General features: G+C 34.0%; 1 protein-coding gene across 5 annotated transcripts in view; it reads left to right on the forward strand.

The window, feature by feature from the left end:
- TENT2 (terminal nucleotidyltransferase 2) overlaps positions 1-23,985 on the forward strand; it is a 62,121-nt gene that overhangs the window by 33,420 nt on the left and 4,716 nt on the right. For all 5 annotated transcript variants that reach the window (XM_052646519.1, XM_052646521.1, XM_052646522.1 and 2 more), the window contains 4 exons: positions 1,128-1,204; positions 1,592-1,720; positions 6,804-6,847; positions 13,398-13,534. In XM_052646519.1, coding sequence (XP_052502479.1) covers positions 1,128-1,204; positions 1,592-1,720; positions 6,804-6,847; positions 13,398-13,534 — 387 coding nt within the window. The remainder of the gene's footprint in view (positions 1-1,127; positions 1,205-1,591; positions 1,721-6,803; positions 6,848-13,397; positions 13,535-23,985) is intronic.

The raw sequence follows: 23,985 nt of genomic DNA on the forward strand, positions 1-23,985 counted from the left end.
TTTCAATCACTTTACAGTAGTTCACTATGTGGATTTACTGTCATTAACTTAACCATTCCCTGTTTAAATAAGCGTAAAATTCTTTCCATGTTAAGGATTACTTCAGTATTTCCAGAAGTAGAATTGAAGAAAGCACTGTGGATATTTTTTAAGCTCCGGATTCATATTTTTGGAAAGTTTTTAATTGCAGTCTAGTTTCCATCTAAGTGTTTTTTCCCCTCTTTAAGTTACATAGAGGGAGTGCAAACTGGTTTCAGTGTTAGATTTGTACAAGCACAATTAAAGAATGTCACTCTACTGTTACACCATAAGCTTCCCAAAGCCAAATACATGTGACATTGTAATATCAGTATTCACGTTTATTAACATGCATGGATAATTGAAAGATTATAGGATTTCTTTTCCCATGACAAAGAAAATCTGATTTCAGATTTTACAGTTAAAAGCTATAGAAAGGAATTTTATGCTTTTATTTAAGGCACTTTTCACAAAAAGACTCATTGTACAGAAGTTTGACCTGATAGTATATGAGCCTGTTACTTATGCATTAAGTAGTCATTTTGAGTTTAGCCATTCTTTATATATTGCCGTTATTGCTGTGTTTTCTAAATTGTGAATTGCATGATACCTTTGGTTTGAAAGAAGTGTCTCTTCTGTTATGTGTTTGGCTCTTAACTGTTTTTACTAGACATCAGTAGCCAAATTTGTTTTGATATTATAATTTAGTAACCCTTTTGGAGAGAAAATAAAGTGTAGACGGAGCTTTTATTTTTTTTCACCTGTACTTTATTTGGCTTTTCATTCCTGTTGTTTTAAAGCAAATGTTGCTGTCATTCAGAATTGATTCAGAATTTATAACAGTGGGATAACTTGCCCAGAAATGTGTTTGGTCATACAGTTTTGTTTATCGGAAAAGTATTACAAAATGAAAACTTTTTTTTGTTAAGAGTAATTGGAGCCTTACTGGTATAATACATATCTTTCAACATCAGATCATACTAAAAGTTGTCTTTGGGCCCATGACATTTTGTATCATTGGATGAATGGATGGATATAAATTTAGTTACTAGGGAGTTAGTTAAATTTGTACTTGAGCTGAAATTTTTCTTTTTTTTTTTGGAAAATAGTTGTGTGGAGTTCGACTTGAATGTAAACAATATTGTTGGAATAAGAAACACATTCCTTCTTAGAACTTATGCATATCGTAAGTTTTCTTGTCTTTATTTTCAGATAATTATTACCTTCTCTGTTTATCCTTTATTCCTTTATAAAGATGTGTGACACCTCTTTAATTATGTTTGTGTATAATATGTCTCACTTTCTTATATATGTAATGTGTTACTACACTGAATCACATACCACCAGAGTTCTATATAGCTCAGTAAAATGAATTTTGATAGTTGGTAATTTTAAAAAAGTAACTAAAGTATGTTTTATATAGAAATAAGACATTTATGGTAAGTAAAATGTTTAATCACAGGAGGGATTGCTCTTTCTATTGGCATGGAGTTGGGAAATAATGTAAACTTTCAAAGAAACTTGAAAGAAGAAACGTCTTTTTACCATTTTTAAGTTTTAATTTTACTTTCAGTTGAAAATCGAGTTCGTCCGTTAGTACTGGTGATTAAGAAGTGGGCCAGTCACCATGATATAAATGACGCCAGTCGCGGTACTTTAAGCAGCTATAGTCTTGTACTGATGGTTTTGCACTATTTACAAAGTAAGTATTACGGGTTTTTAAAAAATAATTTTTAAAATGGAAATTCAGTTAAACTTGATTATGGTGTTTTTCCTGTTGATCTTATATTCAGATATCATTTTAAAAGGTTTTTTCTAAGGCACATAAAAACCTTCCGACTTTCCTGCTTTGAACAAATGTTTTAGGTAATATTACCCCTGGAAAACATAAAGAAGTTTCACTGTATTTTAAAATTTTGACAATTTCCTATATTTTCTTTAGTATTCAAAGAACTTTCACCACTGTATTGTGGACCCATTGTCTTAAGCCAGATGAATGTTTAGAAGCCTGTGAAAATAAACTCAAGCACCATTCATGATGTTCTTTTTATTTTTCAGTTGAGCCAGGAATTAAATTATTTTCCTTTTTTTAAAAATGATTTTCTTGTTGGTTTAAAGGAGCTTTTTATTTCTATGTGCTGTCATGGAGATTGGATGAAATACTTGATGTTAACGTAAGACCATTTACCAGTCGTATGTCTAGGCTGTGATGTGTTATGGCTTAATGTTTCACAGTTTAGAAAGCAGTGTTGTAATACATTTGTGTTTATACCCTTTCACTCAGTGATTTCATATCTAGAAATTTATCCTCAGATAAATAATGAGGGATGTTTATATGAATTTATATAAGGCTATTTTCATGGTATTTGTTGAAATAATAAAAGATGAAAAATAATTTAAGATTATTTAAAAAGACATTAATTTAATGATTAAATTAATTATGATATATCCTAATGTTAAATTTATATGAACACTAAAAGTCATGTTTTAAAGTTATTGAAATAGGAAACTCATGATATGCTGTCATGCACAATAAAATACCAATTTTATTCAAAAAATAGTTGGTATGAATGTGTATATATTCATATGTATACAAATATTAAAAAGGTATATGCCAGAAATTTATCTGGGGTTATTTATAGACAGTAGTCTATATATTTTCTTTATATATTACTTTACTTATAGATATTTTATAATATATATTAAGTAAGTATATTTTTAGCTGAACAATGAAATCAAATGAATTTTTTTCAGATTCTGAGAGAGACATAAAATAGTTTAAATGGGCCAAAATTTTGTGATTCAGTGATGATCAGAAAGGTTGGATATTCTTTTAACTATTTCAGGCTAATTATAATATTTTTGTTGCTGAACAGTCTTGGATATATACTAGTTTAATGATTGATTTGCCACTCCAAAGCGATTTGAAACATGATGTTGGCTGTTTTAGATGCTACTATACATATCACTAGTTATTTTTGTTCAGTTTTATAGTTCAGTGTGAAACATATTACCTTTGATGCTTTTGTAGTGAACTCTGACCCTTAAGTTTCTTTTGTGGATTGCAGTTTACTTTCATGAAAAATGGAATTGTTTATAAATAATTATTTTATAAAATATATGAAGAATAATATGGTTAACACTTATGTGTTACCACCTAGTGTCTATTCATTTTTTAGTTTTAGTTGTGGTTTAAACATTAGATTTGACTAAAACATATAACATGCACTAACATTCACAATATGTGCCCTATCCCTTCATTCTTTTGGGTTACATTAGAAATTTTAATTTGATTGCTTTTTTAGGAAATGTACTTTAATCACAGAGGCCCCATGGAGGTTTTGTAAGCAATAATTCAGATATTAGTGGGACTTCCCTGATGGTCCAGTGGTTAAGACTCCACACTTCTGCTGCAGAGGACCTGGGTTCCATAACTGATTGGGAAACTAAGATCCTTCATGCTGTGCAACTTGGCCAAAAAAAAAGACAAATTCAAATATTAGTATTTTACCAGTATAATAAAATCATGTTAAAATTTGGTTTAGATTTTGTTAAATATATTTTATTCTTGATAAAGTGGTCTTATTTACTAAGGTGATTAGTAATTTATGGCACTCTAATCAGCCATTTCTAGGTATTTGTTAAAAGACATCAGCTACCCAGACATACTGTGTAATTCTGTGCTTTGGCAGATTTAACCCCTTCCTCCCTAGATGAAATTAGACTGAAATAAGTACTTGCTTTTCTTGTCAGCAAGAGTCTTCAGGTGTATTGAGCAGTTCTAGCTCTGCCACAGTTAACTAATTTTTGTGATTTTGGCCAAGTAATTCTACCTCGCTGGCCTTAATATTCATCCGTAACACTAATAGTTAGATTAGATGACCCTTAAGTTTCATTTAACTTTAAATGCTTTAATGTCTTTTCTGCCATGAACAGAGAAAGGAAGTGGGTCCTCTCTATGTAGAAAGGTTGAAAAGGTTAACTAATGCATTTCCTAGCACAAATTTCAACAATCAGGACTGTAGCATGCCAAGCTCCTCTGTCTGTGGAATTTGACACGAATACTGGAGTGGGTAGCCATTCCCTACTCTAGGGGATCTTCCCAAACCAGGGATAGAATCTGGATCTCCTGCATTGCAGGCAGATTCTTTATTGTCTAAGCCACCTGGGAAGCCCCAGTTACAAACTACGTATGCTTGAAAATGTGACTCATGAAAGCATGAGGGGAAAACTCCTTGAGAAGAGAGTTTACTAGCAATCTAATATTAAGAGTTAATAGTAAAGGCAAAAGTGTCAATTGGTTAGAAACAATCATATGAGTGAATGAATAGTCGTGGACTGTTTACCATGTTACCAGGTATAGATCTATCTTTGGGTGTTTTTAAATTGTTCTTGCATTTTCAAAATTAGTGGTTGTTTAGTGTTGTTGAGGATCTGCTTTTTTTCTTTTAATTAGTGTAATCTTTGATGAATTAGCATGGAACGTGAATGTGTATCAATTAGTGAAGGCCCGACAAGAAACTCTCATTCGAAATACAGGCAAAGTAAAATTTTATAGATTAAATCTGTTCAAGGTATTATCTATTGATCATATCTTTTAATAATAAACTTGTCTTATTTTGCTTTTGAGAGAGCAAAATATTATGACTTCAAAATAGATGTCATAATAGATGTTACAGAGATTCTTCCAGAATCTATATTGCTTTGAAATAAAATATTTGGAAAAACTACTAAATGTTTCGAGGTTACTATCAGGATAGCATTGATAAATAATTGCCAGAGTACATTAATAGCTTCTCTAATGACTAGTATTTTTATATATTTAAGGCAAGGATTTATTGAACGGTAACCCTGCCCTCAAAAACTTCCACATTGCTTAGTTCTAAAGACTCTTTATCTATTGAAAGACCCTGTTCCAGTGGTTTGTGTTTATTTTTCTCTCCTAGCATTCTAGTTATGATTCTGTCACTAGAATGAGATAATATTTTAAAAAAATTTTCTACGGTCTTTTATTTTACTGGGAATGTTCAATGGGTATAGAATTTAGATTTCTAGACTTAAACTAATTTCTAGTAAGAGTTTTCAATTTGACATCTGTGTTATAATGAAAATTATTAAAATGCTATTAAAATGTTAGACAAATACAGAGACTTTTAAGATTAAGTGACTGGGGCTTGAGTTTATTTGTAGGGTCTTCTAGAATTTGAGCATTTGAATGCCTTTAGGGAAAGAAAATATGTAGCCTTACTTCCTGAGGGTGATTCTGGTAAGTAATGAGTGAGTTTTTTTCCTCTAATATTCTTAGTCATATATTGTGAACGTTCCATACTATCGTGGAAATTTATTCTATTTTATTTTATTTATTATTTTGTTCTAATTTTCAACTTGGGTGTGAAGTGTGAGACAGAAAAGATATTTAAATAAAGCATCCTACTTTGTACTATGTGGTAAAAATTTATACATTTATAATCATAGTTGGGGACCATGTAAATTGATCATAATGGTTGATTTTGTGTTCATTAATGTATTCCAGTACTTATTTAAAGATTTTTGCTAAACAGCAGGTTAAAAGTGAATTAATGATTCTTTGTTACTGAATTTATTTAATTGCTGTTGACCCTTAAACAGCATAGGTTTGAATTGTGCGGGTCTACTTACAGATTTTTATATATATATATATATATATATATATATATATAGAGAGAGAGAGAGAGAGAGAGAGAGAGAGCACAGTATTTATTACATGATCTATAGTTGGTTGAATCTGTAGATTTAAAACCTCGGATATGGAGAGCCAACTGTAAAGTTATATGCAGATTTTCAACTGTATAGGGGTTGGCACCCCTAACCCCTGAATTCTTAAAGGGTCAGCTGTGTATATAATGTATGTATAATTCTTAAGCACATAGTTTACTATGGAGTATTGTATTGGTCTTTAATCTTAAAGAAATCTTATAAATGTATTATTTGTATCTTACCATAATCAAGACATTCTTATATTGTAAGTATTAAGCACTTTGCCTTTCGTGTTATTCCGTTATAATGATGTGAAATTACAGTTAATGCATTTAATGAAGTTGGATTTGGGGAAAGCTATTGAAGGGTGAAGAATGGCAGTTAAAAAATACAGTGACATATGAAGATAGTGATTCTTTTGTATAAAATTTTATTTTATAGTGGATTGGTACAGATCTCCTGATTTAGATTTCTAAACTTTGCTGAGGTTTTCTTTTTTAAAATATATAAATGAAGCTGAAGATTTTTTTTCAGTTTTTTCCTCAATAGATCAATTTTCTAAAACTATCTCAATTTTGATATTATTGTTAGAAGAAATTAAATAATAAACAATTAGGATAGAACTGTTATTCTTACGATGTAGTGCCATTGGACTGTACTTTCAAAGTTTTTTTTTGATAGTTACAACCACCTTAACAATGTCTGTTTAATATCTGTAGCACAATCCTTGTCTTGCTTATTTTGTGTGTGTGTCTAATGTTGGACCAAATGTGTGTCCATTTATTGATGATCTGTTTTTCTAAAACCATGTAAGGAACATTGTTTTACATAGAAGAATACATAACTTATTAATAGACCTTAAAATGTCAACTTTGATATATTTTGAATTTTAATTTTTAGGGATCAGAGTTAATTTCACAAAATATGTGAAAACTGTTGAATTTTAACATAAACCCATATAGTCTTTTACCTGGGGGTAGCTGACAAATTATTGCTTTGTAAAATGAATTACATGAATCACGGCAGCTTTAAACTTTTTCTTTTTATAGCCTTACCTGAACCCATCCTTCCATCCATCCAAAAAATTTACCCAGTAAGTGTTTCTTATAAATTATTATAATACCTGTTATGACAAGTATATATGAAACTATTATGTGCAGTATTATTGTGAATATAAAAGTAGAAATAGTTACCTTCTAAGTTATGATAATATTTTCTACATAGGCTGAGGTAAACATTGACCACTAGAATGTTAAAAATGTTTCATATAATTTTTTGGAAGTCTCTGCTATTTCATTTGATTATTAGCAGACAGTCTTGTCCTTTATGTTAATGATGGAACTTTTTGTATAATACTCATGATTATCATTAATGGGAATTAAATATACTTAGTTGGTGAAAGCACATTTGAACTCAGACCAGTTTTTTTCATGTTACTTTAAAATATAGTTTTAGAACATTTCTTCAGTAGCTCAGAAGTTTTACAGCCTAACATAATTTGAAATCAGGGGAAAAAATTTGACCTAGAGCCAGACATCCTGGAATGTGAAGTCAGGTGAGCCTTAGGAACCATTGCTACAAACAAAGCAAGTTGAGATGATAGAATTCCATGTGCGCTAAGAAGTTGAACAATTGGATGGCTTTTTAATGTTTCGTCTGCTCTTACCAAGTAACATTCTAAGAGGTAACATGTACACTGTCCTTGTGTGTACATTATTAAGAATCCTGGTGAAGTTAATTAGAAACCCTCAAGAAATGAAGTGTACCTACTAAAAAAAGTTTAATATATACTCAATTTGAGTTTAGAGAAACCTAGGTAACGTACATATTAATAATCTATATGAATACTTTTTTCTTTTCTAGTTTTAATGTTCTTTTTTCTCCCCAGATTTCATTGTTTCTTTGTTTTATTTATATAAGTCTTACCATTTCTGTTTTCCTCCATAGTCATTCTTGTTCCTGGTTTTTTTGGAAATAATATTTAAGCTGCTTGCGTAGAATGTTTAGCCAGCCTTTTAAAACCACTTACCTGTTAATTCATAAACTTTTAAGAATAGTTTTCTAAACTTACTAGTCACGTTGTATAGGAAACGTAACATCCCTGTTGAGTGATCAAAGTTTTTCAAAGAACGTATTTTATATGTATGAGAAAATATAATAAATATATTGATATAGAATCTAAATTAAATGTAACATAATCTTTGATGATTGAGAAATGGTGTTCTTGTTTGTCAACATCAGTTATTCTTGTAATGCTCACGTGTGAGGTGCTGGATAATACTGGTTCACTGTAAATAGAGTCTAGCTGCAGTGGGGGCCTCTCAGTTCATGGGGGGTCATCTGTGAGAAGAGACCATTTAACAAGAAGAACCTTCTGGAATCTGTCTCATCTTCCTCCTTTTAAAAATAAATTTCTGCTATGAAGAACTATTATAATGAATGTATAGTATAGCTGGGTATCAGTGTTTATGCTTTTTTTAAAGTAGTATGACAAAGAAGACTTCAGAAAGTGTAGAAATGTAAGTAACGTGAACTTTTGGACCTATTCTTGAACGTTTTCTTCCCTCTATAAATTATTAATTTTTTAGTTCATACTGAAAAGTCAAAGATAATGACTGGGTGCTTCCTATTTCATTTATTGTCCCAACTTTATTGTTCTTTAAACACCTAGGTTTCAGTGTAGCAAGAGCTGCATATATTGTTCAATATACACAGGAATTAATAGTTTTAACTTATCCTTTGAAGAATCTATTTTTGTGTTTTGAAAGATGCTTCTGTGGAAATCTTACTTAAAATGCTGTACTATCTGGAACTCTTTTTACTAATATAAATGCTAATTAAGTTTCAGTTTAATAGCATTATGCTGAGAAACAGAAGCATTACTTTTATGATAAGATACTCAAATTCTTACTAGTGTATTCTAGTTTAAAGAGCCTCATTTTTATTTCTGTGTTTCATTTTTCTAATCACCTAGCTTTCTCCCATCACTGGGTCCTGATTTCTGTTCACATACACTACCTCTAAACCTATATTCTCCACCCTGTTTCGCTAATAATCTTATTTCTACACCTGTAACCGGGAAATAGATTTCGTACTAGCCCAGCTCCAAGGCTTTGCAAAGTATTAATAGCAAGCCCTGTTAGACTTAAGAATATCTTAACTTGCTTTCATGTGTGGTTACATTGTCCTAAATATTTAAGCCACATTACCTTTACTGTAAGATTGATACTTACATGGATAAGGACTTAATACCCACTCTTCTGCTCCGCAGGTTTTTTGTATTGTATGAAACCTGTAAGCCAATCAGTGGAGAATTTTTTTCGTTGGTCCATCTGATGGAGCAATTAAATTAGCTTGTTTCTTATTACTAGTAGTCACTATCATTTATTTATTATTTATTTTATATCAGAGGGCTTCCCTTGTGGCCCAGCTGGTAAAAAATCTGCCTGTAATGTGGGAGACCTGGGTTCGATCCCTGGCTTGGGAAGATCCCCTGGAGGAGGGAAAGGCTACCCACTCCAATATTCTGACCTGGAGAATTGCATGCACTATAGTCCATGGGGTTACAAAGAATCAGACACGACTGAGCGACTTTCACTTCCACTTATTTATATCAGAACATACAACCTTTATATACAATATCTTCAGTCCTAAGCAAATATAAAGTATTCTCCTTAGAAAGGTTACATGATTGATCCAAGCTGTTTAGTCACAAATTATGAATGCAATAACTGTTTTTTTTTCCTTTATACTATGCTGCCTGGGGAAAGGCAGAATGATAGTAGTAGTCAATTTGTGTTGCTTACAACATTTTATTTATTTATTGTCTAATTGTTTCTATAGAGATGTATATGTATACCTTCCTTTAAGAAAAGCTGATACGACAGAATTTCAGCTTATAATTTGAGAATGATTAAAAAAACTTTACAGTGACAAAAAAACTTTCCTATTACTTTACAAGGGAAGAACGTTTTAAATTTTGAGCTTCTCTGATATAATTAAAATAGGATTAAAAAAATATTGTTCAATATATTATTTTTTGTCATTTTCATGTTTTTTTCAAAATTTAGAAAATATTAATTAGAAAGTGTAATATTTCAATTCAGTTGTGATATTTAATTATGAAAGAAAAGGATAAAATAGACATCCTTTATCTTTGAAAACTATATCACAATATATAGCATTATTATTACTTCCTAATTATTGACTTAAAAAAGCAACATCAGTGACAGAGAACAGAATGTTTACTATTGAGTTAAAGAAATGAAGTTGAGAAGTTTAAATATATAAACTCAGATTAAGTATATGAAGGGATTTTTATTTTAATGTAAACATTTTATGAGATTTACCTCATGCTAAGTAGATTTATCAAGACAACTTATATTTGTTTCCTTCCCTAGTGATATCTTCCTATTTTCAAAAACCAAAGTTAATTCCAAATTAATATATTGAGAGTTGCTGGAGGTAACCATAGTGTGTTATTGTGGATGTGCAGTTAAAATAATGATGATGCCTGGCATATACTGAATAATTAATAAGTAGGTAATACTATTGTTACTTTTCTTTCCATATACATTGTATCATATAATTTGTATAAACAGCCCTGTGAATGGTATTTTCCTTGTATTATGGATGCAGGAGCTTAACCTTTGGAAAGCTTGGTATCCTGGTTAAGTTCATGTAGCTAATGGAACAACGAGGTTTCATACCTAGGCCTGACTCTAGAACTCAGGCTCTTCACTTCATAATAGTACTTCTATTTTGTGTTAAATACTTTAACTCCTTTCAAAAGTTGGAAGATCTCATATCAGATAAAGTTTAAAGGAAATTTAATTATCAATCTTTAATAGACATCACTAGATTAGTGATAATCTGCGTATAGTTAAATCTTGGTAGAACTTCAGTGTATCATTTAGTTCTTTTTCTATTCACGTATAACTCCACTTAAATGCTCTGTATCAGTTATCCTTTTCTTTGAGAACTTCAATATTTCTTTCTAGGCTTTAGTAATTCATATTCTTAGAAGATTGCACAGCTTATATTTCTTTGCCTAGAGATGGAAAACAGTCATCTTTCATTTAAGCTATACGTTTCTTTAAAGAACAGTTAACCCGGTTTAATGTAGTCCAGAAAGTGCCTAATTGCCCACATTTTGGACTTTGAAGATTATGACACAGCCTCAAAAAGTGATGGAGTCTGGCAAAAGGTGTTTTTGTTAGGCGGTTGTATGGACAGAAACAAACTTTTCAGATGTTTTTCAAGAGATTACTTATTTAAATTTTTCTTACTTTGGTATTGTGAAGAGAAATGGAAGATACGTATCTTCAGCATTTAAATATCATTTGGAAAATGTTTTTAGGAATTAAGTCATTGCATATTTGGGTATCAGAAGCCCAAAATAAGACAGAACCTTAAAAAATAATAAATATATTTTCTGTGTTAAAAAAATTAAACCAGGAAATATCGATAATCCAAAGGGAAGAAATGCTGTAAGAAACAGGTGTTATATTGCATTGGTTAAACTGTTTTCCTATGGATTTAGATTGTAGTGCTAAAGGCTGCTTGTATTTCTCTGGCTTTTCGATTACTCTTTCTGTGCTTTCTAATGTGTTAGCTTGAACTCTGCCCACCTTCATCCTAGCTGAAGAAACATACTCTATTTCAATACGTAAATGCAATTGGGGAGCTCCTTTTAAAGAAATAACTTGGATGAAATTTTTCTTAAAGCAGAAAATCTTTCTGTAATATGAATGATTACCAAAAATGGGGATTACTTAAGGTTAAATAGAATTTCTTTTTACTTGTAGCTTCTTTTAATTGGAGCCTGTTTGTTTGTTTGTTTGTTTGTATTTCTCCTTTAGTTCTCCCTCAGTAGGTATGATGCGACCCTGTTTATATATGATCTTGGAAAAGAACAGTGGCGCTAAGAGAACACTGACCAGGGTCTTTCAGCATTTTAATACAATAGGTCTTAGAACTCTGTAGTTTTAATCTCACAATTACTGATGTCTTTCTTTAAGTTACTGAAAAAAATAGAAATTTTAAAGGAGGTTCAGAGTTTTAAACTTCAGGTAAGAAAATGGCTGCTCTGTTTCAGCATCATTTTGTAAATTGAATGTTTATTGTGTTAAGTGCTAGAAATCAAAATTAATGAGCTTTCAGAGCAGAAATTGTTAAACAGTGACCCACTTTTCTTTTTCCTGTCATTTGAACTTATACCTTTTTGTTTAATTTGCTGGAGAATATTATTTAAATTTTATACTTTTAAATAAAGTCCTAAGCCCAATTTTATGCTTAACATGTAAGAGAAGAAGTAAGAGCAAGACGAGTCAGAGGCCTGCTCTTCCTTCTGCTGCTGCAAGTCAGTGCTTGTCTCCTACTCCCCCTAGTCTTTCTACTTGAGTCATAGACTGTAACAGTAAATCCATTAGACATGTGAGACAAGTCCCACCTTTAGGAATGCCATCTTTGTGGATTGTGGTTGGAGATTTTTCTTCTGGCAGAAAGATCATCCCTTCTTGGTAGTTAAAATTATTGATAGAATTATGGTAATGGGGCAGGAGGAGATGTTTTTATTTTCTTGCCCCTTGTTTTTACTGATGTATTTTGAGACTACCATTAAGTAGGTGCACTACGCTATTTCTCCATGTTACTGGGGTTATTCAGATTTTACTAATTCAATTAATATCCATAAACCCAAGTTTGGTCTGTTGGGTAGTTGAGAACCTTAAATGTAGTTGTCATTCTCATGTCTGGTTAACCAGTTCGTCTTTTTGTTTAGTTGTTTTGTTTTTAAATCTGTTTCTACTCGGGTGGCAAAGGAAAATATAGAATATAGAATCTTAAAATCAGCCTTTTTTGAGGGCACTGTGAAAATTACCTGAAAAAGTATTTTCTAACATAATGGATATGTATTACTTGAGAAATTCTATAGTTCATTTAGTTTAGAGCCATAACTTGCTGCTAATAAGGGAAAGATCAGATACGAAAATGAATGGCATTCCGTAAGTACTCATTGGTGTTCTTTCTAATAGGTGACTTCTTTGGGCCTGGAAGGCAAGCACATGATATCCTTCTTTATGAATACTCTACTAAAAGGGAATAGCTCAATATTGCTTGCTGATTTATTTTTCAAGTTCATTTCGTGTTGAACATTATTTCTATTCCCTCTAAAATGTAACATACAAAAATGAAATAAAATTATAAAAAATCTTAAAATCAGTGTCAGTACTGTTTATGTCTTAAACTTTTATGACCTTTGTGAGAAATTTTAAGTGGCAGTTAGAAAAAGCTCTTACCTTGAGATATATTTATAAAGAAATCTATATTTATTGGATGGACTCTTGGTATGTATTGTAAGGTTTTATTTACGAATTAAAATTCTTTTGCTACCATGAGAATTCATTTGGTTAACTGAGTGATATACCTCAGTTGAGGATTAGAATATCTTCGTTTTTCAGGTTCTTTCTGGCTTAGTCCATACATTGTTGAAATCTTTACTGGGAGAAAATCTTCAAATTTCCAAATTGCCAGCATAAAGAAAATTCTCTCTTCTCCAGACAGCCTTATGTTAGGATTTATAAGATTTTTGGGGGGTTGTGTTTTTCAATGGCCTCACACATTTTCCCTTTTCTTTTTGATAGGAATCTTTCAGTCCTTCTATACAGTTGCACCTTGTACATCAAGCGCCATGTAATGTTCCTCCTTACCTCTCAAAGAATGACTCAAACCTTGGGGACCTCTTACTGGGCTTTCTTAAGTATTATGCTACAGAATTTGAGTAAGTGAAACTTCAAATTGTGTATATTTGTTTTATAAGTAAATGCTACAAATTGGGTCAGAAACTGTATTTATCAATTTCATTGTTATAAACTAGTTCAGAAATGCATAGTTTATAAAATGTAATAACCTAATGATAATCCTGTTTCAAGCTAATAAAAAAAATTATAGTTTAGTAAGCCTGCTATTCCCTGGAGAAGGAAATGGCAACCCACTCCAGTACTCTTGCCTGGAGAATCCCATGGATGGAGGAGTCTGGTGGGCTACAGTCCATGGGGTCACAAAGAGTCAGACATGACCGATTGATTTCAGTAGTGATCCCCTTTTATATTTAGCTGTCTCTTTACATAGTAAGACCTGAATAAATGTATTGGTCCTGTGTCAGTTCAGTTCAGTTCAGTCGCTCAGTCGTGTCCAGCTCTTTGCAACCCTATGAACTGCAGCACACCAGGCCTCCCTGTCCATCACCAACTCCCGGAATCCACCCAAACCCATGTCCATTGAGTCGGTGATGCTATCCAGCCATGTCATCCTCTATCATCCCGTTCTCCTCCTGCCCTCAATCTTTCCCAGCATCAGGGTCTTTTCAAATGAGTCCGCTCTCTGCATCAGGTGGCCAAAGTATTGGAGTTTCAGCTTAACCATCAGTCCATCCAGTGAACACCCAGGACTGATCTCCTTTAGGGTAGACTGGTTGGATCTCCTTGCAGATGTTATATAATTTGAAATATACATTTTATAGGAACTTAAAATTTGTAATAAAAAAGCTAAAACAAACTTGGAAAAAGATGTAGTTAATACTAGATAATCTGGATAAATAGTGGTGTTTGTATGGTATATACATCAAAGAATACTTCTCATTTTTTTCTTTTTTGGTGAGAGTGATATGTAGACATCAAATAGTAAAGTGTATGATCGGGCTGGCCATAACTAGAAGTTCTTACAGGAGTTCTTAGTCCAGATAGAGTGGAATTAGGAATTGTGTGCAACTCTTCTGATCAGTTTGGGAAAGCTTGAAGGAGGGAATGAGAGAATTTAGGAGTGGTTAAAACATTAGAGGAGGAGAGTACAATAACCATAGGATACTGTTTTGGAAAGGTTTGGAGAAGGGAACAATAATAGTAAGAGTAATAAATTGCTATTACTTGGTGGGAAAAACTGTTCAAAGGAGATCGTACGCATTATCTCATTGAGTTTACATGAGTTGGTGTTATTTTATGCCTGTTTTACCAGTGGGACATACAGAGAGGTAAGGAAACTGGTCAAAAATCTCATAGGTAGTAAGGGGAATATTTCAGATAATTTTGAATGCAAAATTCACTCTCTTAACTATGATACTTTACTGAAATGTTGATACTGTCTGCTGTCATACAGTAGTTTTGAAGAAACCTGACTCATATAAGATGAAACATGGGGCCTGAAGACGTAGTCTTTAAATTCCTTCAAATAAACTTCCATCTGTTTTGTTTGTTTGTGTCTCCATTACCTTGCCCAGTGCCAGATAATTGGTACTTGGAAAATACTTGTTATAGAATCATTTTGAAGATAAAGATTATGGATGTAAGTCAAAGATCCTTAAGGTGACTTAAAAATTACTGAATTAGGTTAACAAAAGGAGTAAGAAAAGTGCTAAAGGAAAGTAGTTCAATAAGAATGAAGTTTTAATAATCCAGGTTAAAAGTGATTAGGACCTGAATATAAGTCTAGGCAGCAAAAATATAAAGGAAAGAGGAGCCTTCATTTATATAGAAGAAGGATTTAAGTCTGTATGGGACATAAGAGAAGATCATTCTGGAGTTAAGACTTTTTTAAGATGTTGCAATGATAATAGCTATGTTTCATGAATGTTTACCTAGTGCTCTGCAGTATGCTGAGTGATTCCCATGTATTATCTCATTTAATCCTCACAGTAACTCCCTTTCAAGCTTTGGGAATTTGTGAACTCTGTCCTCTGATGATACAGTTAGATAACCAGAGAACCAAGACTCAGATTCCAGTGACTCCAAAGCCACATGCTTAATTGTTAGACTGCATCAGCATATCTATGGTGTTATGTTAATTAGATATTGGGGAAAGTTTGTAGAGAGGGAAGAGATTTATAGACGAAAGGTATTTTTCTGCCATGTTGCGTTTAGGATTAGAGCATCTAGGGAAATGCCTTGAAAATCACCTGCTTTTCAAGTGAAATGACTGAAACGGAATGATAGCCGTTCAGATTTGTGTGTTAGTTCACTTTGAGCTTGCTGTGTGGTGTGGCGTGGCCCTAGCATGCTGGTGCTTGGAGAGAGGTTTTGAGCTTTTAGATACACTTGTTATTACGATGCATGATTCAGGTGACCTGTTCATCTCCTGTGTGATCAGGTAGTGCATTGTCGTTTGATACCAGATATTTTCAGAAATTTGGCGATAAGGAGCATAGCCAAGAGTGTAGTCATGGTAATGAACTAGGTGCCTGTTCTAGGAATTCTGGCAGCCATTAGAAGGGTTTGTAAGGATTTCTTCTGAAGTTTGAGATACTCAGTTAAAAAATTCCCTTTACTGAAAGACAAAGAATTAAGTTCCTGTGAAAGGATGCTAGAGTATGTGGTATAAATTTTGCAGAGATTTTTATACAGCCATTTAAAATTGCTAAGATTTTCTTACCTACTTCACTCACAGCTTGCTCCTTAAACCTTGCTACTGAAAATTACAAAAATGAAACCAAGTTTCTAGAAATGTACCCAGAAGCGGGGAACTGACAATATAGGAGAAAGGGGGTCAGATGGCTCAGGGAATCTGGATAAATATACAGTCAGTTTAATAATTTCATATTTTAGGAGAAAGAAAAATTCAAGTTTTAAATATCTTATAGACTCATAGATAACTGGAGATTCTAGGAACCTTAAAAGATACCTGTTTTATAATTGCCTTTATTTTCTTGATGCCTAGTCACACGTCATTACTGCTGGTCAGTCCGTTGAATTAAAAGTACATACTTATATACTTAAATACATACTTTTTTGAAAAAAAAAAAAAAAAAAAAGGAAATAGAAAGGTCCACTTTTTCTATCTCCTTTCTTATTCTTACTTACTCCTTATTTTATTTAATCAGGAAATCACTGAGTGCTTACTTTACACCAGGCTATTTTCTGTTCACTGGGGATATGGCAGTTAAAACTGTCTTCATGGAGTTTATGTAGAGAGTCATGGAGAGACAGACAATAAACAAATAAAATGTATACTATGTTAGATGGTGGTAAGTGCAGAAAAAATTTTTTGAAAAGATTCTGATGTGCGTAGTTGTTGCAGTTTTAATACCTGTATTGCCATTTAATACCTAACATAGAGAGAGAATATTCTCACCAAAAAGGTGACCTTTGAAAAAAAGACCCAGTGGAGAGGAAGTTGTGAGTTATGTGTCTACATGGGAGAAGACCTTTCTAAACAGAAGGAAGAGCAACTGCAGAGATCCTGAGGTGGAGGTTTGCCCGTGTTCAAGGAACAGCGAAGAGACCAGTGTGACTGGAACAGAGTGTTAAGGATGTCAGAGAGTTACAGGAGTCCATGTCATGTAGGGTCTTGTAATGAATTTTGATAACTTTGAGTTTTTCTCTCGAAGTAGGAAAACACTGAAGGGGTTTCAGCAGAAAAATGATGTGATTGATTTAGTTTGTAACACGTTGCTTGGATGAAAGTAAACTGAAGAGAGAGCCAGAGGCGGAAGCAAGGAGACTATTTAGGAAGGTATTGTGGTAATCTAAGAGAAACCGTGTGACTTAGTTAGATAAAAGTGGTTGCAGGGGAAGCGGATGAAGAGTGGTCAGATTTTGCTTACGTTTTAATTTGCACCAGATTAATGTGACCTAAGAGAAAGAAGAGAGCCAAGAATGACTTAAAAGTTTGAGACCTAAGCAACTCAAAGTATGGAGGTGCCCCTACGTGCAATGCAAAAAGCAAGGGAGAAACATTACTGATTTTTAATGTTTTAAGATTGAGGCACCCACAAAATATTCAAGTAGAGGTTTTAAGTAGAGAGTTGGATGTGTAAGTCTAGAGTGCAGGGGAGAGGTCACAGTTTTAGGGGTTTTTCATCTGGTAGATGGGATTTAAAAGCTAGAAAACTTTTTGAGAAAACCAAGGACTATAAATAGAAGAGAGAAAAGGTCCAAAGATCAATAAACCCTTAGATACTCCGATGTCTTACGTATGTGTATAAGGTTAAGATACATGAATGTTTTAAGTGATGCAGTGAAGAGAGAGAGACAATTTAGAAGGTAGATATTCTGTGAAACAACTGGCCTAATTTCTCAAAAAGTCGAAGTTTTAAAAAAGTGGAGGGAACATTTCCAGATTAAAGAGATGGAACAATCAAATACAGTGGATGAAGCTTGATTGCAGTCTGATTGGGGTGGTGAAATTATAAAAGGCATTTGAGTTACATTAATGTCTTAATGCTGCTAATGTTACAAAGGAGAATGGCCTTATTCTTTAGGTATATGCCAAAGGATTAAGAAATGAAGTTTCTCTCTGCTAGAGCTTAATAAATGGTTTAGTTCAGAATATACATGTATAGGTATACACACAAGCAAATGTGGCAGAGTACTAACAACTGTTGAATTGCTTTTGAGTTTTATGTTTTTTCATTTTTTAAAAATTTATTTATTTTTTGTTCAGGGATAATTGCTTTACAGAATTTTGCTGTTTTCTGTTTTTTTATTTTTTTAAAACATTTTATTTTGTATTGGGGTATAGCCGATTAACAAATAATGCTGTAATAGATTCAGGTGGATAATGAAGTGTCTCAACCATACATATACATGTATCCACTCTCCCCCAAATTCCCCTCCCATCCAGGCTGCCACGTAACATTGAGCTGAGTTCCATCTGCTATACAGTAGGTCCTTGTTGGTTATCCATTTTATATATAGCAGTGTGTACATGTCCATCCCAGACTCCCTAACTATCCCTTCCCCCAATTCTTTTCCCCATATGCTTTTCATTTTTCCATTTGAAAAGTATCATAATACAGAGATGAACTAAAAATGAGATGTAGGTATGAGAAGGAACTAATATGTAGTGTGGTAGTCTAAAAAGGAAGACTCATTGAGAAAGGAGGGAAGCCAATAGAATGTTGTGTTTTGGAATCAAAGGGGGGAAAACATTTGAGGAGGAAGGAGTGATCATTTGTATTGCATTTTTGATTGATCAAGTACAAAATGAGAACTAAAACCACTGAAGCACATTGGTCAATGTGGACGCTACTGGACCCTTGGCAGGAGCAGTCTTAGTGTAACAGTATGGACAAAAAGCCTTATTGGTGTGAGCGAAAGAGAGAAAGGGAGGGGAGGATTTAGATACAGGTGGTGTAGCGAATTCTCTAGGGGGATTTACATACTTGTAAAGGAGGCAGAAACAATAGGGTAGAAATTGAAGGATTAAGTGGAGTTGAGTATTTGTTTTTAGAAAGGAGAAGTAACCCGTGTTGATGGTAAAATTGGTGATACCAGAAAAGTTGTAAATTTTTAAAAATAGTTTTATTTGTTTATGACTGCACTGGGTCTTGGTTGCTTTGGGTGGGCTTTCTCTTGTGAGTGGGGGCTACTCTTCATTGTGGTGCTCAGACTTCAGGTGCAGGCTTCAGAAGTTGCAGCACATGGACTCAGTAGTTGTGGTACTAGGGCTTAGTTGTTCCACAGCATGTGAGATCTTCCTGGACCAGGACTCAAACTCATGTCCCCTGCACTGGCAGGTGGATTCTTATCCGCTCTGCCACCAGGGAAGTCCAAGTTGAAGTAAATTGTTGAACAGTCTTCTTGTTGAATAGAGAAGAATTGGAATCTATCCCACAAATGGAGTAGAAGCACTGACGATTCATTATAGTAATGGAAAGTTATGTACAGGCAAGTGTGGACTGATGTGCTGGGAACTCGTAGATACTATCTTTTGACTGCTTTACTTTTTTAGTGAAATGAAGCATGGACGTCAGCGGGGAATGAGTGTGAGGGAGGAGATTTGAGAAGTGAGAACAAGGTATGAATTGTTATGTAGAAGAGTGAAGGAGTGAGTGAACCATGGAAATACAGGATGACTGCTGCGTAGTAGCATTTAGGATTCTTTTGAGCTAAGTCATCATGAATTTAAAGTGATCATAAATTCAAAGGTCAACATGGTTGCATATTTTTTTTCCTCCAGTCCTGTTTCACTCCTTGGGAAAGGATTGGAATAAAGATTTAGTTATAGTTGTTCAGTGCTGCAAGAGCAGGTAAGAGAGTTGAGGGATGTGCAAGGGAGGGATTTTAATAGTTGACCGTGGACAGGGTATATTCAGTCCTGAAAATGTGGGCACAGTGTTGTCTGCAGGACATCTTGTTGTAAATTTTGGTCTGGGGCTTAGTAGCTGGAGAAAAAGACTTAGGAAAAGAAACATCAGAGTACTGAAGCCCAGCCCGGGATGGGTGGTCTAGCATTTGAAGAAGATTGAAAAAGGCAAAGTCTCGATACCAGCATTTAAAGGGTCAGGCAGAAGAAAAGCCAGTCAAAACAGAACTCTAGGATTCAAGTTTTTTCTGTGTACAGGATTTGAAATCCTTAACAAAGTGTTTGCTTCTCAGCCCTTAGTAATTACTAAGACCAAAAAAAATACCATTTTTTCACTTAATTTGACTAATTTTAGCATATATGCAGCCATGTGGTATCAGACCCATCATTTTATCTTTTGCTATACTTGAATTTTTCTTTGTAATGTTGTTGAAGACTACATTTCCAATTTAATCAGTTGTCTCAAAATAACTTTGTCACAAAAAAATGAGTACCAGTCCATTACCATTACTGATGAAAAAAGCCAATATCTTACCAATAAAAATCCCTTATGATTATACAGTGGAAGTGAGAAATAGATTTAAGGGCCTAGATCTGATAGATAGAGTGCCTGATGAACTATGGAATGAGGTTCGTGACATTGTACAGGAGACAGGGATCAAGACCATGCCCATGGAAAAGAAATGCAAAAAAGCAAAATGGCTGTCTGGGGAGGCCTTACAAATAGCTGTGAAAAGAAGAGAAGCGAAAAGCAAAGGAGAAAAGGAAAGATATAAGCATCTGAATGCAGAGTTTTAGAGAATAGCAAGAAGAGATAAGAAAGCCTTCCTCAGCGATCAATGCAGAGAAATAGAGGAAAAGAACAGAATGGGAAAGACTAGAGATCTCTTCAAGAAAATTAGAGATACCAAGGGAACATTTCCTGCAAAGATGGGCTTGATAAAGGACAGAAATGTTATGGACCTAACAGAAGCAGAAGATATTAAGAGGTAGCAAGAATACACAGAAGAACTGTACAAAAAAGATCTTCACGACCCAGATAATCATGATGGTGTGATCACTCATCTAGAGCCAGACATCCTGGAATGTGAAGTCAAGTGGGCCTTAGAAAGCATCACTACGAACAAAGCTAGTGGAGGTGATGGAATTCCAGTTGAGCGCTTTCAAATCCTGGAAGATGATGCTGTGAAAGTGCTGCACTCAATTTGCCAGCAAATTTGGAAAACTCAGCAGTGGCCACAGGACTGGAAAAGGTGAGTTTTCATTCCAATCCCAAAGAAAGGTGATGCCAAAGAATGCTCCAACTACCACGCAATTGCACTCATCTCAAATGCTAGTAAAGTAATGCTCAAAATTCTCCAAGCCAGGCTTCAGCAATACGTGAACCGTAAACTTCCTGATGTTCAAGCTGGTTTTAGAAAAGGCAGAGGAACCAGAGATCAAATTGCCAACACCCGCTGGATCATGGAAAAAGCAAGAGAGTTCCAGAAAAACATCTATTTCTGCTTTATTGACTATGCCAAAGCCTTTGACTGTGTGGATCACAATAAACTGTGGAAAATTCTGAAAGAGATGGGCATTCCAGACCACCTGACCTGCCTCTTGAGAAATCTGTATGCAGGTCAGGAAGCAGCAGTTAGAACTGGACATGGAACAACAGACTGGTTCCAAATAGGAAAAGGAGTACGTCAAGGTTGTATATTGTCCCCCTGCTTATTTAACTTATATGCAGAGTACATCATGAGAAATGCTGGGCTGGAAGAAACACAAGCTGGAATCAAGATTGCCGGGAGAAATATCAATAACCTCAGATATGCAGATGATACCACCCTTATGGCAGAAAGTGAAGGGGAACTAAAAAGCCTCTTGAAAGTGAAAGAGGAAAGTGAAAAAGTTGGCTTTAAAGCTCAACATTCAGAAAACGAAGATCATGGCATCTGGTCCCATCACTTCATGGGAAACAGATGGGGAAACAGTGGAAACCGTGTCAGACTTTATTTTTTTGGGGCTCCAAAATCACTGCAGATGGTGACTGCAGCCATGAAATTAAAAGACGCTTACTCCTTGGAAGAAAAGTTATGACCAACCTAGATAGTATATTCAAAAGCAGAGACATTACTTTGCCAACAAAGGTCCGTCTAGTCAAGGCTATAGTTTTTCCTGTGGTCATGTATGGATGTGAGAGTTGGACTGTGAAGAAGGCTGAGCACCGAAGAATTGATGGTTTTGAACTGTGGTGTTGGAGAAGACTCTTGAGAGTCCCTTGGACTGCAAGGAGATCCAACAAGTCCATTCTAAAGGAGATCAGCCCTGGTTGTTCTTTGGAAGGAATGATGCCAAAGCTGAAACTCTTAATACTTTGGTCACCTCATGGGAAGAGTTGACTCATTGGAAAAGACTCTGATGCTGGGAGGGATTGGGGGCAGGAGGAAAAGGGGACGACAGAGGATGAGATGGCTGGATGGTATCACCGACTTGATGGACAGGAGTCTGAGTGAACTTCGGGAGATGGTGATGGACAGGGAGGCCTGGCGTGCTGTGATTCATGGGGTTGCAAAGAGTCAGACATGACTGAGCGACTGAACTGAACTGAATCTGTTGTAGATTAAATTAAGTCCAATATCTGGTGTTTTTTTTCCTGAAACATTACTCTTTTATAGATTGTCTTATTTTATTCTTTAATTATTGAGTGACAATAACAGATTTTCATATGGCAAGGAAGTTACAGTAGAGAAATATCGTATGACAAAAGGCTTAGTTTAGAGCCTGTTTTAAAGAAGGAAATGTGTAGGAAAAATATTTCTAAATTACCTTTGAATTCTACATTGAAATTCACCTATAAGATTAAAAATTATATAAAAGTTATGTATCATGTTTTATGATTTGAAATATTTAATAATTTAGATATATTTAAAAGTTCTTTAAAAATGCAGTAGTTTGAATCAGTCTAAATAGTAGTGATTCAAATATTCTTTTTTCCCCTCTGTGAAGTACTTCAGATGATACAGTCATTTAAATAATAATTTGGGTTGATTATAGGTTGAAGATTAAATAATATCTGGTTAGGGATAAAAAAGTGAACATGAATGTGTCACATATGTTTCTGTGATCCAGTTTAGAAATTTGGGGTTGAGTTTAATAAGAGTTCTTTGATTTAAGGAAGTAAAAGTTTTAGTTTAACAGCAGGATGTGGTGGTTCAGTATTTTAAACTTGTCTGAGAGGAAAAAATTAGTCCACCTCTTTTTTTTTTTTTAACATAATGTTTTCAATATTAATTCTACTGCAGATTCACCTGTCTTATAAGTTGACATTTGAAACAAAGAGTGTCAGGAAAAAGTTCATTTTTAGTAGTGGTAGTTGTCTTACATGGAATAAAGTTAAGTAGCACAAAGTGTAATTCTGCTGTAATCTTGTTTGGTTTGGCAACGTGGTTATAGAACTCTCCCCTTTACGGTGTTACCTTGAAGAAGATTTTGGAAACACACTTGGACCAGTAGAGCCGTACTTCTTTTCTGTTTGAAGTCCATACTAACGGAGCTGCTGTACGTTGAAGGACCTAAAGCATGTTACTGTAACCAATACTAAGTATTTCTTTTTCACAGCCCACTTACTTTTAAAAAGCATAAATATTTTTAAAGAACTTAAAGCTGTCTTTGCAAGCTATTCCTAAACTGTACTCTTAATAAGAAAAAATAGTCATACTTTGAGGATCATTTTCAATTATGAAACTTCACAAGATGCAGTGTTTTCTTGCATGTTTAACATAGAAATTGGTCAGTTTTCAGAAACAAATGCCATGTTGGATCCACGGTTATATCCTTATGGATTCTCTAATAAATAGAGGAAGAGTAGGATGAGTGTTGCATTTGGAACGTCCCAAAGTATCGTCTTCCTCCTACTGGAATGATGGAAAAAGCTGAAAACTGAAAAAAAAAAAAGATACCAGCTTCCCTCAGACTCATTTTTCTGTTGAACACAAGCTGAGTAGTTATATATTTTTAAAATGTTTTTTGAAAAAAGGAATGTTATACAAAATTATAAAGTAAAAAAACAACAGTGTAAGGTTAGGCCTTACTAAAGGCTGGACAGTCGACCTTCAGGCATGCTGATAAAATTGTTTTGCTTGACTAAAACTTCACTGTGAACAGCTACAT

The sequence above is a fragment of the Budorcas taxicolor genome, chromosome 10 (genome assembly GCF_023091745.1).
Source record: "Budorcas taxicolor isolate Tak-1 chromosome 10, Takin1.1, whole genome shotgun sequence".
Classification (NCBI taxonomy): domain Eukaryota; kingdom Metazoa; phylum Chordata; class Mammalia; order Artiodactyla; family Bovidae; genus Budorcas; species Budorcas taxicolor.